The sequence below is a fragment of the Phaenicophaeus curvirostris genome, chromosome 1, assembly GCF_032191515.1.
Source record: "Phaenicophaeus curvirostris isolate KB17595 chromosome 1, BPBGC_Pcur_1.0, whole genome shotgun sequence".
NCBI lineage: Eukaryota > Metazoa > Chordata > Aves > Cuculiformes > Cuculidae > Phaenicophaeus > Phaenicophaeus curvirostris.
In genome coordinates, this window is record NC_091392.1 from 122,965,152 (window position 1) to 122,980,074 (window position 14,923).

Sequence of the window (14,923 nt, forward strand, 5' to 3'; positions counted from 1 at the left end):
TGCTTTTGTTTTCTCTGGTGACACTCTTTGTTCTTAGTTACTACTACCCACAAGTTTTCCCAAAAAACAATCCTGAGCAGAAACTAATCTACTGGTGTTTTACAGCCTCCCATGGAGCTTTAGGACTTTTCAATCTTATTGCTTATTCTATGGTTAATCTACACTGCATGTGTTTTTATTTTTCAGGAAACTGAAGCAGCAGTGCAGGCTAAACAGCCGAATGTGGAAGAGGTTTTGTCTAAAGGGTGTCATTTATATAAGGAAAAACCAGCCACTCATCCAGTAAAGGTAATGAAGCAACCTTTAGCAATATCCATTACTGTGTAATGGGTTATGCTTCCCTTGTTGTACACTTGTCCTTGATGTGCTTTGTTTAAAATCAATGTAAGAACTTAGCAAATGGCATTTGTTCTGTTCTGTGACAGCATAGCCAGGAAAAAGTATAATGTTTCCAGCTAGAAATGTTTTACATATTGTTATGGGAATGTTGGTTTTGACATTAAGATTATTCTAGCTACTCAAGGGTAATCAACATTGAAGGCAAATGTGATTGTTGGTGCCTAATCAATGGCATCATATAACATGATTTTAAACTCCCTTATTTTGAACTTCACTTTCAGAAATTTTGTCAATTAAAAGAAACAAACGTGTTTTCTGTGAAGGAAAGAGGACATGGCATTATAGAACTTTCCCTCTCAGCTTCTCTCCCGAAATTCACATAGGATGACTGACTTGATGCTGATTTTGAGCAGAAGATACATTGTTAAGAATGCTAATGCCTTCCAACACTTCTCTTTTAGAAAAAATGTACTATAGAATCCTTTTCCCCAGCACAGAAATTGTCTTGAAGGGGATATTTCACACTCAGTTTCCTAAAGACTGTACACTTTCATTGAGACTAGAGTTTGATTTGCTATCCTGTAGAATCTTGAAGCAGAAAATATTCAGCAAGTAGCTTTCCATTTGTGGTTCAGCTACTTCTGGAGTGTAGGATCAAACTAGTAAGGTCATTACCATGTCAACTGGAGCTTGATCTGGTTTCTGGTTTTATATCTGCTAGTAATGTATCTGTGAACATAGAGTCATAGAATCACAGAACCATAGAGTGGGTTGGGTTGGAAGGGACTTTAGAGATCATCTAGTTCCAACCCCCCTGCCATGGGGAGGAACACCTTCCACAAGACCAGGCTGCTCAATGCCCCATCCAACCTGGTCTTGAACACTTCCAGGGATGGGGCATCCACAGGTTCCCTTGGCAACCTGTTCCAGTGCCTCAGCACTCACAGTGTGAAGAATTTCTTCTTAATGTCTAGTCTAAATCTTCCCCCCTTCCATTTAAAGCCATTCCCCCTAGTCCTATCACTACATGACCTTGTAAAAAGTCCCTCCTCAGCTTTCTTGTACACTCTCTTGAGGTACTGGAATGCCACTATAAGGTCTCCTCAGAGTCTTCTCTTCTACAGGCTGGACAATCCCAACTCTCAGCCTGTCCTCATTGCAGAGGTGCTTCAGCCCTCTGAACATCTTTATGGCTCTCCATGATGATTAAGAGTTCCCAGAAACTGTAATAGTGGCTTATTGATTACCCTAAATACCTACTGCAATTTCTTCTGACTGGGCAGAGATAGTAAACTTTGGTTTTGGAGGTTTTCCTCACCTATAGCACTCACTAACTTCATTTTACAGAAAACAGTTAATTAGGATGTCTGTAGGTGACCTTTACACTGAGCTTCCTGTTTTTCCATCTGTATTTAGTCATTATAGTCATATAGTATTATTTTCCTGCTTTTACAACATTTCCTCTAATTTACTTGAAATCCCACCAGTAGATTTTCTTTCGCAGGAGCATACGAATGCACTTACCTCCACTTTAGAAATTAATGCCTATTTAAGAACTATGTGTTTTTTGTTTTTTTTTTGCTTTCCTGAGCAGAAGCCCTTAAGACTTAATTTTCCCTTTGGTATCTAGGCTTTTTATTAATGATCAGTTCCACTAAACAGTGATAAAACACTAAGAGAGGTGAACTGAAGGTGACTTAAATGGAACTTGCTAAACAGTGGGCAGAATCAAAGCTTTAGACTCTGTGTTGGGCTTTTTCCTTGGCTAATACAGCACTATTGTTGTTGGGAACTGAAACATCTTATATGCACACTAAATGGATGATGGGACAAAAGTCACTGTGCAGTAAGACTTCAGCTGTAGTATTAGGTGCTCTCTTACTCCACATTTTAACAAGCAAGGCACTTGAAAGAATAGAAAACTGGAGATTTTGGCTTTCTATGTATTTATAATTGCATATAAAGAATTGAAGAATGAATGCTGGTATTTCCAAGGAAAAGAAATACTATTTGTTTTATGTACCACTGACAAAATTATGAATAATGTGAAATGATGCTGTTTGGGCCAAGCTTCTGACACAGAAATATACTCTGTGTCTATTTCTTTTAAGTGTTCATGTCAGACACTGTAAACTGCCAATTTCTACAAGGTAACTCGTTAAATAAAGATTATGATGTTCCTTGGGTCATAGTTTTGACAATGATATAAAATATATCTGTGAGGAAATTAGTAACTACTTGTGGAGTAGTATTTCATTTCTAGTCCCCGTTTAATTGTATTTTACTTTTTTCATTATATTCTGTAGTTCAGTTAATTGAATGACCTTTGAAGTTGATTTCTGGTTCACTGTCTGTCTTGTACAATAAGTCATAAAACAGTGAATATATACTGTCAGGGCTGTTGAATAGCTTTCTTGATGATGTAGGTTTCCTTAAGCTTCACCCATTAATACTGAGTTAGTCTTCTGTCATCATTCTTCATGAGTAACTTCCAGCACTGTCTACTATTTATATGTTCTAATATAGACTTTTCAGCAAATGTCAAAATCAGTTTCTGTACAAAAATTATTTTGTTGAAGCAGAAATGATATATACTCATATTAAAGTCTTTTTAAAAGATATTAGAAAGTTTGCACAGTTGAGCACTCACATTTTAAGAAATTTCTTGAATTAAAGCTTCTGTAGTGGCCTTGGTTTAGGCTGAACCCTGCCAAATTCAGTAGAGGATATGGATAGCACTCACACTGTGAGCAGCAGTTCAATACATAGACTCGTACTCCTTGTTTAGTTTGTGGCACAGAAGAAAAGATAAAATTATGAGGGTTTTTTAAAAGCATTAATTACTTGTATAACATTGCTTCATAGTTTAGTAGATTATTTAGTTCTCTGGAGCGCCTTTGTTTTGACATGTTTTTCTTCTCTCTGATTTCTTTAATTCACTACAAATCTTCCTATTCTTTTCAATATGTTCAGTAGATGTCCTGTAGATTCATTCACACTGCAGCCTCTCCTGTGTTGGAAAATAGTATGAGTCAGTGAATTAAAGGTATCAGTGCAATTATGTGCATTGTATCTGAATTAATGATCATATTGGAATTTATTCTGGCATTTCCTATTGTTTAGCTGTTTATCTTTGCAGCCTTTATAATATACTCTCATTATAGTGTTTTGGAATAGATTAAATCCCATTGATTTATATTGACACAAACTTAACTGCACCTCATTGTTATATCACTGAAATGTATATTTTCATACCTTCACTAAGCATACTCAAAATGCTGATATTGGAAATTTGCAATGCAGGACTGTAAAAATATTTTTGTTGACAAATGAAATCCTTGTATATGCTGATTCAGGAGTCAAGAATGGGATGAGACGTGTGATCCTTTAAGCACTAGCACTTAAATAATCAGACCTATTCACTTTTATAAAATAGATTTTATGCTTTTGAAATGCATTTCTGTAAAGCTTTTGCAGGTAGGGGTAGAAGAGGTTACTGCTGGTGATAGTGGCAATAGAAAGAACGTGAGCCTCAATCTTATGATTAACAGCATTTAAACAGAACAGTTTGTTCAGGAAAGGATTTCTGTGGCAGTGGAAGAGCTATAGTCCCTTTGCCACAGCACTTAATGTGTCCTTTCCCATGTTAGGTGGGGAACTAATTTTCATTGTCCTCAGTCTTGCACAAAAAATACAACATCATTTTTCTCTCTGAATACTCCTATCTAGTTTCAGTGTTGTCTATGAGATCAGGTAATCTATGAATGTTAACTTCACTTAAATTGCAATGGTGCTGACATTTAAAGGAAATCAATAAATCAATAAAAGTGTTCCTCAATGCAACATATTTTGATGTCCGTACTTGTCACCAAAGCTCTAGAGTTGCAATTACAGCAAAATTGTTGTGCTCAAAGAATTTAACATTTTAATGCACATATGCTAATTTATGGCAGATGCAAGACTGAATCAAACTATAATTCTGATTATAGTTCTGGAACTAGTTATACTCTTATTAGTGGCATAAGTGTTCTCTCCGACAACCCTGTCTAATGTCTGCGTTGGACATATTTTGTCATTGCTGAAAAGAAATCCCTGAGCACATCCACATGAGTATTATAATATCCATAGCTTCCTCCTGAGTTACTGTGAATATATTGTAAAATGAAGACAGGCTTTGATAGTATAATCTCTCCAGCTTTTATTTTTAAGGTCTGTCTACACTCTCTGTTACTACTGAATTAATAGATATTGGAGCAGGACTTTGCATTTTAGGCTCTGGAAATGGGTTCTTGGGCTACAGCAGCAGAAAAAAAAGGAACTTTAAAATCTGCCATAGACTGTTTCCAAAGTGCATGTTTCTGTGTGTCCATAATCCACACAGAAATAAAACATACATATGACTGTGAATTGTCATATGACAAGTTGCATTTCTCATGCATTCCTGATTGCCTTTTCTGCCGGCTCCATATAGCCTATTACCAAGGACAATCTCTGATATTCTTGACTTTTGTTTTTATTTTTAATGCAGTTTTTAAGCTGCTCTTAAAGATAAAAGTTATTTTATTCCCTAATGCAGAGTTGTATGCTTTCTCTCCTGCCCTATCTAAAAGTATTTACACAAAAAGCTGTCCAGAGTTTATACCAGGTAATATTCTGGCCTCTATTGGTGACAGATACAAAAGAACTTTGCAGGTGTAGACTATTTATGGCAAAGCTTAAGGCAAGTTCTAGAAATGCTCCCCTGACACCTTGAAGTATAAAATTGTGCTACCTCATTCTCTGTGTTTGCACGTGTGTTTACATGCTGCAATTTAATGGGTATTGTTTCCTGTCCCTCTCCTGCCGACCCCTGTCATCTTACACTCTAGGTTACTAAAACACCTTTCTTAATAGGCATCCCGTTTCTGTCATGGCTAGATTGTGATTTAGACTATATATCTAATTATGGACTGGATACCAGAAACACGGAAAGCATTCCTGAGTGACATTGGTACACTGTGCTGGTTTTCATGGCAGACAATAAGAGAGAGCCTTAAAAAAGAAATGCAGTCTTCCTTTATAAGAGTTCAGTGTTGCAGCATGGAATTAGCAGGGCTTCATCCTTCTTTACAGTCCTTAGAGCAAGAAAGAAAGCGAGGCAGAAGCATTTTCAAATCTAAATGCCTCCCAGGGTTATCTGAGGACTAACACAGTTCACACTCCAGACTTTCACTTAGGTTTTGTTTAAAAGTAACAGTTTAGCCATTATTGGTGAGGACTGCATGCCCACACGCTGAAGTCTGTGACTCCCTGAAGATTCCTAAGGCTTTCTTTTTATGTTTTGTTTTCTTTTTTCCTTTTTAATAGGTGGAAGAGCGTGTTCTGCATTTTATATTACAAATTGCAGAGGTTGTATTGATAAGGGTTTTTTTTAATACATAATTTGCCTTTCCATTTTAATTTAAAAAAATTAGCATCTCAGGTTTGTGATGATAAGAAACCTTTCTACAGTGTGTTAAAGAAGTCATCCTATGTGTCCCATGTGTAAAGCCCCATCAAAAAAAGAGCAGGGCCTCCCTTCTGGGCTGCAGGACAGAGTCTAACCAGCCGTGGCATCTCCCACCACCCTCAGACAAGGATCACAAGGCCCACCAGGGATCAGCTCCTGGGTGGGGGCCAGGATCAGGCCTGGGGAGGGGAACCAGAGTCAAGCACAGCCCCAGGTGGCTGGATAGGACTGTGGGGATGGGAGTGGGTTGAGGCTGGTCTGGGAAGGCAATCTGTGCTTCAGTAGCCAAAATTTGAGGAGGAAATATGCCTTCAGGATCCCTCTCTTATATCATGAAGCTCTTTTGCAGCCCAACTGGGAAGGGTTTTACTCATCGCTTTCTCCCATTTGTTGAAGATTAATTGCTGTTTCTGTCTTTTTGGCTATTTTTCAATTAAGATGGTTGATCAGTTGGAGGAAAAGAAAGTTAAATTGATTTACTTTATATTAATTTATGTATTGTAAATTTAATATATTTTTATATTCTATTCTAGAAAAAATTAGAAGACTTGAATGCTGACTGGAAGGCAATACACCACTTAATTCAACAACTGAAGGAAAAGCCAGCATTAGGAGCGTTTGGCCTTGTCTCTCCAGGTGTCTGTAAGTGCTTTAGCATATACATCTTTGGAAATCAATTACAAATCACAAAATTAAAATGGCTGGAAATTGTCTAAATTCATTCTGCATCATTACAAATTTCAGCTTTAGCTTGTAAATAGGAGCTGTGTAGTGTGGTATTCAGCTTGGGTTTTTTTATCATTTCCTTTCTATTTTGTGTAATGTGTCCAAGAAGACAAATTAAATTATGGTTTTCATGAAAAGATTACAGCATGCTTTTCAAATTATTACTGTTTCAAAGTCTTGTTCCTTTATTCTATGAAGAGAAGAAATAAGATCTTGACATTCTACATATATTAATGGAGGAGATATTATGAAGGGGGAAGAATTATTTAAATTAGTAGATAATGGTACAGGTAAAGTGGATGTAAATTGGTCACAGAATGAAATTCTGAACTTGCTTTTTATCACAGGGCAATGAACTGAGACTGTTTCAAGAAAAACTTGTATGTTCATAGAAAAGGTTGTATAACAACATGGTAAGAGTAATACTGCAGTTAAACATTAAGTCTGTGACATACATCTCTAGGTGTCTTGAGTTCATGAATCCACAACAAGAGACTTGATTTCCATTTAATTTGAACTATTTGGACAGTATTTATTTTAGATGTTTCTCATATCTCTGCACCTGCTGGTTCCCTACAAGAATTACAAACTCATTTTTATCTCCTTGATAAATATTTTATTTCCCACTGCTTTCCTTTGAATTGTAGTGATTAAGCATAGGTAGGAAAGAAATACATGGTGGAAGCACTGGATTAAATCTGAGTTTTTAAGTCTCTAGGATTCTTTACCTGATGTTGAACTCTCTCAGTTGCTTGATGAAAAATGTTACTCGTGAACAATTTGTAAAGCTGCTCAACACATGGGAGCAGAAAGAAATTCCCCACCCCTCCACCACATCATATTGCCCATAACTGTGTCTATTATACAGCTGCAGTAGTCACCTAGGATTGTATTACTTGTAGTATGTTGATTCCCCTTGCTTTTAACATGTTTTAATGTGTAGCATACAAGAAAACCTGACATTTGAGAATTCTCTAACTTCTAGTGACTCTCTAGGACAGCAAAGTAGAAAAATCTTTTTACCAAGAAGGTAATAGTTGCACCATATGGACAAAATCCAGAATACTCAGTACCACAAGACAGTTCAACTTCTGTCAGAATTGCATGTATCAATACAAGCAAAGCAGGTCTTGCTTATGTTGACGCTTACTAAATAGGAACTGTCACATAGTTTTAGTCATGTGGTTCAAGTGGCAATCATTTAAATTTTCAAAAAGGGCTAAGTACCACTAGTATTTTTTTAAACCTTGCAGTACAGCAGTATTCTTGGCCTGCAGGATTTTGTTCTAAGGCTTGCTATAGAAATTCATGTAATGACATGGAAGAACTGATGGAAGAGATGTGAAATCATTTTTTGCTGTGCTGGGTCACTAAACTTGTCTCAGTTTTGCATGTCAGCAGGTTATGTCAGATTCTGGGGCAGGGAGGGGAGTGTTGATGAATTGTGTATTTGCTGTTACAAAGAAATGATAGTAACGGAACAAGAGAGAGAACACAGAATAGAAGTGCAACAGATTCCTATATTAACTCATCTTTAGCTGACAAATTGCAAAATTACTTATTTACCTTAATTCAAGATGTAGGTTCTGACCATTAACATTTCTGAGACTTAGCAGGTAGAATTGTACATGCAGAAAATGAAAGCACTGGCGTTCTATAAAGGATTAAGCAGAAAGTAAGATTGATTTCCTTTCTGTTGCCAAGAGCATGTAAAATTTGAACCTATGCTTGTGACACTAATTCATAATTTTTCTTTATTTGAGTCGGTGTACTGTGATCACATCATTATAGATGTATCATCATAGAACTGTAGGGTTCAGACGGGACCTAGGAGACATCTGTACCACTTGCTCAAAGCACAGTCAATTAGTGCAGGTTTCTCAGGGTCACCTCCAGTCAGGTTTTGAATATCTCCAAGGATAGAGACTCCATAACCTCTCTGGTCAACCTGTTCCAGTGTTGAACCACTCTGACAGTAAAAAAAGTTTCTTCTACTGTTTAAATAGAGTTTCCATTATTTCAGGTTTTGTATTGTGCCTCTCATCCTGTCTCTGGCCATCAGTGAAGAGAGCCTGACTCTGTCTTCTTTAATCCACCAATCAGATATTTATACGTACGGTTACGACCCCCCTGAGCCTTCTGTTTTCCAGGCTGAGACAGCACGTTTCTGCAAAGATAGAAAGTTACTGAAGTATTTGTCTATGTAGTTAAAAAAAAGGAAGAGATTGAATGTTATAATTTTTGTTATGGTGTGCTATAAGATTTGCAGTTATTTTAACTCCTTAAGGATGTAGATGTTTTTATGGACTTGCTTGTTCTGTGTTGCTGATTCTCATTGAACTATGCATTGATGTGAATAGGGACTCAGATTGGCTCTGGGAGATCTATGTTTAACAAAGACTCTCAAAATCTAAATAATCTCATTAAAGGTTGTTTTTAAAGAAAGATGCACAAAATCATTTTGGAAGGACTCTGCAGCAGTGGCAGTGTCTCCTGTTGACAATTATTCATTTTCTTATTCTACGGGGACTTTTGTGAACATCAGAGTTTAATAATGTTGACATCTGTGTTTGAGACTAGGGAATGAAGATGTAGTTGGCTAACCTCTACTGCCCTGTCAGGTATCATTTGGTCTAGTCTGGCTACAAGATCTCAGCCAGAAGGTCTTACTAAATATACCAACCGGCTTCTGTTACAGAGGTGAAGGACCATGTTTATAATTATTTCTAGTTCTGTGTATTATAGTTTCTTTGGCAGACGAAGCACTAAAAAAAAAGTCCTTAATATCCCACCAGTCCAGTGTGCCCTCGGGCATAATGAACAAGAACTGCTTTTCCAGCTTGGAAAATGTACTTTGCTGAAGGGTACATCTTAAACCTTAGCAAAGATTGACTTCTACGACAAGATGATTCAGGAAGGAAGTCACATTTGCTATCTGTACTTGACATGATAACATGAAATTTTGTGAATGTCTCTCCAAATACCTTGGTGCACTGCTTAGCCAGCAGTTTGAAAACATTTTATGCAGAGAGAAATGCAGTTTTGGACTGCGCTTTACAGGAGGGACAGATTTTAATAGTATCATTAGTACTGATAAGAGATTTTTTGTACTGAAGTGCTACCACTGTATATCACAGAATCACAGAATAACCAGGTTGGAAGAGACCCACCGGATCACCGAGTCCAACCGTTCCTACCAAACACTAAACCATATCCCTCAGCACCTCGTCTACCCGTGCCTTAAACACCTCCAGGGAAGGTGACTCAACCACCTCCCTGGGCAGCCTGTTCCAGTGCCCAATGACCCTTTCTGTAAAGAATTTTTTCCTAACGTCTAGCCTAAACCTCCCCTGGCGGAGCTTGAGGCCATTCCCTCTTGTCCTGTCCCCTGTCACTTGGGAGAAGAGGCCAGCACCCTCCTCTCTACAACGTCCTTTCAGGTAGTTGTAGAGAGCAATGAGGTCACCCCTCAGCCTCCTCTTCTCCAGGCTAAACAACCCCAGCTCTCTCAGCCGCTCCTCATAAGGCCTGTTCTCCAGCCCTTTCACCAGCTTTGTTGCTCTTCTCTGGACTCTCTCCAGAGCCTCAACATCCAAAACAGGTAAAGTTGTATAGTGCTTTGTAAACCAATGTGAATACCTTGTTGGGTGGAGGCATTCCTGACTTTTGTCCTGAAGAAGACACTTGCCCTCATTCAATTCAGGCATAAGGAGAAACTTTTGACCCCTTTCATTTAGAGCTATACTTGAAAATACTATTTCTTAAAAAGGATGTGTATTTGTTTTCAGTCATGCTATAATTGAAATTAGTGAAACTTTAAAAATAACTGTGAATTAATACAGCTGAAAATACTTTTTCAACCAATTTTACATTTTGCATGTACAACTAATAAAACTGTGAGTGGTACATTGCCTTGGTAAATTTTCGGTTTGTTTAACCAATGAACAATACTTTGTGTACAATCTATTTTGGTTTTTTTTCCCTGAAGTTTTACACAAGTTTTTGTCTTTTTATATGAAATTCCCACTCAAGTGAAACAGAACAGTGTTTAACTGTGCAGTAAAGAAAAATGTAGGTGAGAGTTAGTGTCAATTACAATGGTAAAATTACTTTCAAAATTAAGCCGAATTTGTCCCTTTAAACTTTACAAGTTATGTCTTTTTTTTGGAGGATTATTTGTAGCAGTTTTTTTTAAAAAAAAGATGAAGAAAAAAAGAATTGGTTTACAAGTCGAAGCAGAGTTAGAGATGGGTTTGAGAGAAGGGCTTTATACACATGATTAGTTACTGTGTATTTAATACCAAGAATGTAAAGAATTCTCATATTGTATCAACAGAACTCATAACACTAGAAATCAGATTTAGATATCTTTCTTCAAATGCATAAAATCAGAGCTGTTCAGTGCTTTCAGTATAATTTGTTTTGGGAGTAGCAGTCAGAGACTGCAGGCACAAAACCACAGACTGGGCTTCCACGTACAGCGGAAGAAGGCTTTTCAGGATTTATTATAGAATGAATAAGGGAGAATGGAAAAGGAGTGATATGACAAACTGAGTCCATTAGAATCAAGTTGTAATATGAGGATTGTGAACTGTAGTATCTCGGCTTGGGTGATTTGACTAAAACAGAACTCATTGCTTATAGCACATATATTCAGATGAGGCTTGGAAAGGAAGATTCACAGCAGTCGCCTCCAGAATTTATAACACCTTGAGTTTTGGCATTTGAATTGAAAGAATGATATTTGTGAATCTGAGGAAACTCACTAGTGACAGCAGAATTTCATTTTCTTCTCCTTTTGTATTTTAATTGAAGGAGTTCATTTTAAGGTATGTTTCCTTCTGTTTGTGAAAGTTTAGTTTGCCTCTTATTTCTTCATGAAACAAGACCCCACCTGGACTATGCATGCTGCTTTGTCCTGGGCTTATAGTATCTTACGAAATAGTTATTGGAAAAAGATTACTAGTGTTACTCTCTAGGTATATGCATTGCTGTGCCTTACTACAGCTGAAATTTAATGCACTGCTTGGAATGTAATGTAAGAAATGTGTACTGGTGCTACTGAAAATGTGCAATTCTTGAGACTAGATTTTTGAGGAAAATTAGAAGCAAACGAAAGTGCACATGTGGTAATATGTACTTGATGAAATAAGATAAGGTTGAAAACTAAAATCGAGTGACTTCAGAAGCTGATAGTGCTTCTGTAGTGCTACTGTCTGTATTTTATGCATCTGGAATTTTCTTCTGTTTTCATTTTAAATGCGTGGTCGAGTGATCTATTATTCTGTATTTGTTAGTTCTGAGGTAGAGATGTACAGATTGCACATAGCAGTATCCTGTATTATGAAGATTGGCATGTTAAATCTCTGATATGATATTTGGCTTAATATTTTCAGTGAGGATGAAGGATTCTTTGCTTTTGAAACAATAACTGTTGAAATATATTCATTCCATGGATTCCAGGGCTCGATCGCATAATGTCCCACTGCCTCTTTAAAAACAAAAAACCTGTTTGTTTTAAAGAGGTATTCAAAAGGCAGTGACAAAAATGTAAGAAACAAAATGACAACAACTGGCTTTGGGCAAAAATGCACAATAGATGCAATTTTCTTTTTCTGTAGTTTTTCATACCTAATGTGCTCTGAAGCAGTCATTGTATCTGAATTATGCACAATGCTTGAGTGAACATACAGGCTGTAGTTCAGAACTGTGTTTCTCAGAATTTCCAAATGTTAATCATAAAAATCTTTGTGCATTTCATTATGTGCACCTGAAAAGATAACAATATGTGTATTCAGAGGATAAATTACAAGCAAAGAGTGTATATATTGTTTATAGTAGCTGGCATAGTATAATTGAGACCAAGAATGCTCAGTTCCTTGGGGAAGATTGAACAGTCTAGGAATGCATGTGTTTATAGTGTTTCAATACTAATGCAAACATGTATTGATATTTAAAAATACATTGTGCATAACATTCACCATTTAAAAGAACTGTGCTATCAGCTTTTAAGATGCTTGTGTGTGGGATATGGTAGATACTTAATTTTACAGAATCATTCTCCACGGAGCTGAATAGCTAAAAATCCACACTGTGCATTTGTTGTGACAAGTAGTTCTACACAGAATTAGGAGTCAATGCTACTGCTAGTAGTCCATTTTAGTTAGCATTTGTTTTAGGACACCAGTAAAAATGACTGCTATCATGAGAGTTGTAACGGAGAGGAATATTATTTCCAGTAATGGCTGTGTCCAGAATTGTATAGTTTTTGATACTTGTTCATGTAGAATCTAAGAGAAGTATCTATTTTTAGTATTCGTTAGAATTCAGTTTGACTCTGTCCTAAGTTTTACTGAAACAAAATGCAAGAGAAAAAATGAAGAGGGAACAATATAATAAGGAAATCACAGAATCACAGAATAACCAGGTTGGAAGAGACCCACCGGATCATCGAGTCCAACCGTTCCCATCAAACACTAAACCATATCCCTCAGCACCTGATCCACCCGTGCCTTAAACACCTCCAGGGAAGGTGACTCAACCACCTCCCTGGGCAGCCTGTTCCAGTGCCCAATGAGATGCCACAGAGAACACCTTGAATTCTTGAATCAGTGGGGAGCAATAAGAGTAGGCTTTTCCTTAAGTCAGCCGGCTTAACAGAGGTTGCTCACTCTCATTTAGAATGGAATAGTAAAGGAATAGATTGTTGTTTTTACCTTCTCTGTTGGTTGCTTTTGGATGAAGGAATAAATAATGGCTTATAGGATTAATTTTAATGTTCTTGATCTTGAGTCATTGTAGTCCACATACTTGTGTTGTAAAGAAATTCACAGATGCCAGCCTGAGTTGGTTCTATTATGTGTACATCGCCATATATCTAGTTTCCTGATTGTGTTCAGGAAAGCAGTTGCCTGATTATTCCATCTGATTTTCATTAAGAAGCTTTTTAGCTTCTAACACGTGTGCCACATCTAACAAAGAGCAATATGGCACAAAACTGAATCTGTTACCATTTGATTGGAGATTTTTCAAGGTCAGGACCTAGTTTCACAAGCAGTTCTATTTTTCAATACAGCTGACATCAGATGCAAGCTGAAGACAAACTTGTCTAATAAAGCTTTCAGATTCAATTTTCTCTCTGCATATAGCTTCAGGAATCTCTGGAGGTCATTCACAGCATGTGCTACAGCACCAACAGGGAGAAGTAATGAAAAGAGTCTAGATAAAAAGCTGACACTATGCCTTCAGAGCTGCATGAATAAAAACATAATAAGCAAGTTTATAAACGCAAATCTCTATGATTCTCAAAATTTCTATATTGATCTTTAAAGCATATTTTGATGTGAGGATTTGTTTCTGGATTATCTGGCAGGTGAAAAATACTTGCAAAATGCATCTAAGCCACAGAACCCCTAATAAAAAGAAAGAAGGTTACAACTCTACATTTAACATCCTACTTCAGGGGTCTCACAGAAGGTTATTCTTTGAAAAGGATTTGTAATAAAAAAGGAAATGTGGACTTTTATTTTGTGTTTTCTGGGCTCAGTTGATTAAATAAAACTCACTCTGAGTTACTAGTGAAAATTTTTGTTATACTCATACCTGTGATGAAATGTAAATCAGAAAGTGAAAACAGGAGTTGGCTGTTTTGCGGTTATTAAAGACAATATGGAATCGAGGTCTTCTTTTCCTGTTCTATAACAAGTTGATGAAAGTGCAGCTGTCAAGATTTGTGATGTAAATAAGATTAATGCTGTCATCAGTCTTTCTAAAGACCACATTTACCTATTCCATTTGGGAAAAAAAACCTGGTAATTTCTTCTGAGAAGCAGGCTTTGCAGCTTGTTCTCTTTCATTTAATTTCTTGATCAATAGTGAGTAGCAGCAGTATATGCAGGATTCATTTTGATTAAATCCCATGAAATGTAAATGATAGCACACTGTAGAATTCATCAGACAATTATTGATAACCTATACCAAGTTATAGCACAGAACTAAGTTATAGTTATGGTAGGTCTTTTGTACATGGCTCATGTAACATGGTTCAGGGAGGAATTAAATCAATGTTTTTTTTTCCTCTAGAACTATATTCAGCACAGACTGCAGAATCCAATGTTAGCAATTTTCAAGAAATGTGGCAACAACACAATTGCATCATTTTTAAAACACAGATCTACAGCATCAAGAATTTGAATTAGTTCATTCTGGAAGATATGGGAAAAAGGATTCTCATTAGAGTTCCTAGCAAAAAAAATTATCCATAATGCAATGGTAATTTATGCTCTTCTTCAGGTTTATTCCCTTAGTTTCTAGCTTTAAATCATACATTTTTTCCATGCTTTAAAACCGCTCTCTCACTTCTTTATTGTT

At 36.8% G+C, this 14,923-nt stretch overlaps 1 protein-coding gene across 4 annotated transcripts in view; it reads left to right on the forward strand.

Moving 5' to 3' along the window:
• The window catches only part of DMD (dystrophin), a 1,224,073-nt gene that overhangs the window by 856,364 nt on the left and 352,786 nt on the right, over positions 1–14,923 (forward strand). For all 4 annotated transcript variants that reach the window (XM_069873469.1, XM_069873460.1, XM_069873489.1 and 1 more), the window contains 2 exons: positions 187–288; positions 6,361–6,469. In XM_069873469.1, coding sequence (XP_069729570.1) covers positions 187–288; positions 6,361–6,469 — 211 coding nt within the window. The remainder of the gene's footprint in view (positions 1–186; positions 289–6,360; positions 6,470–14,923) is intronic.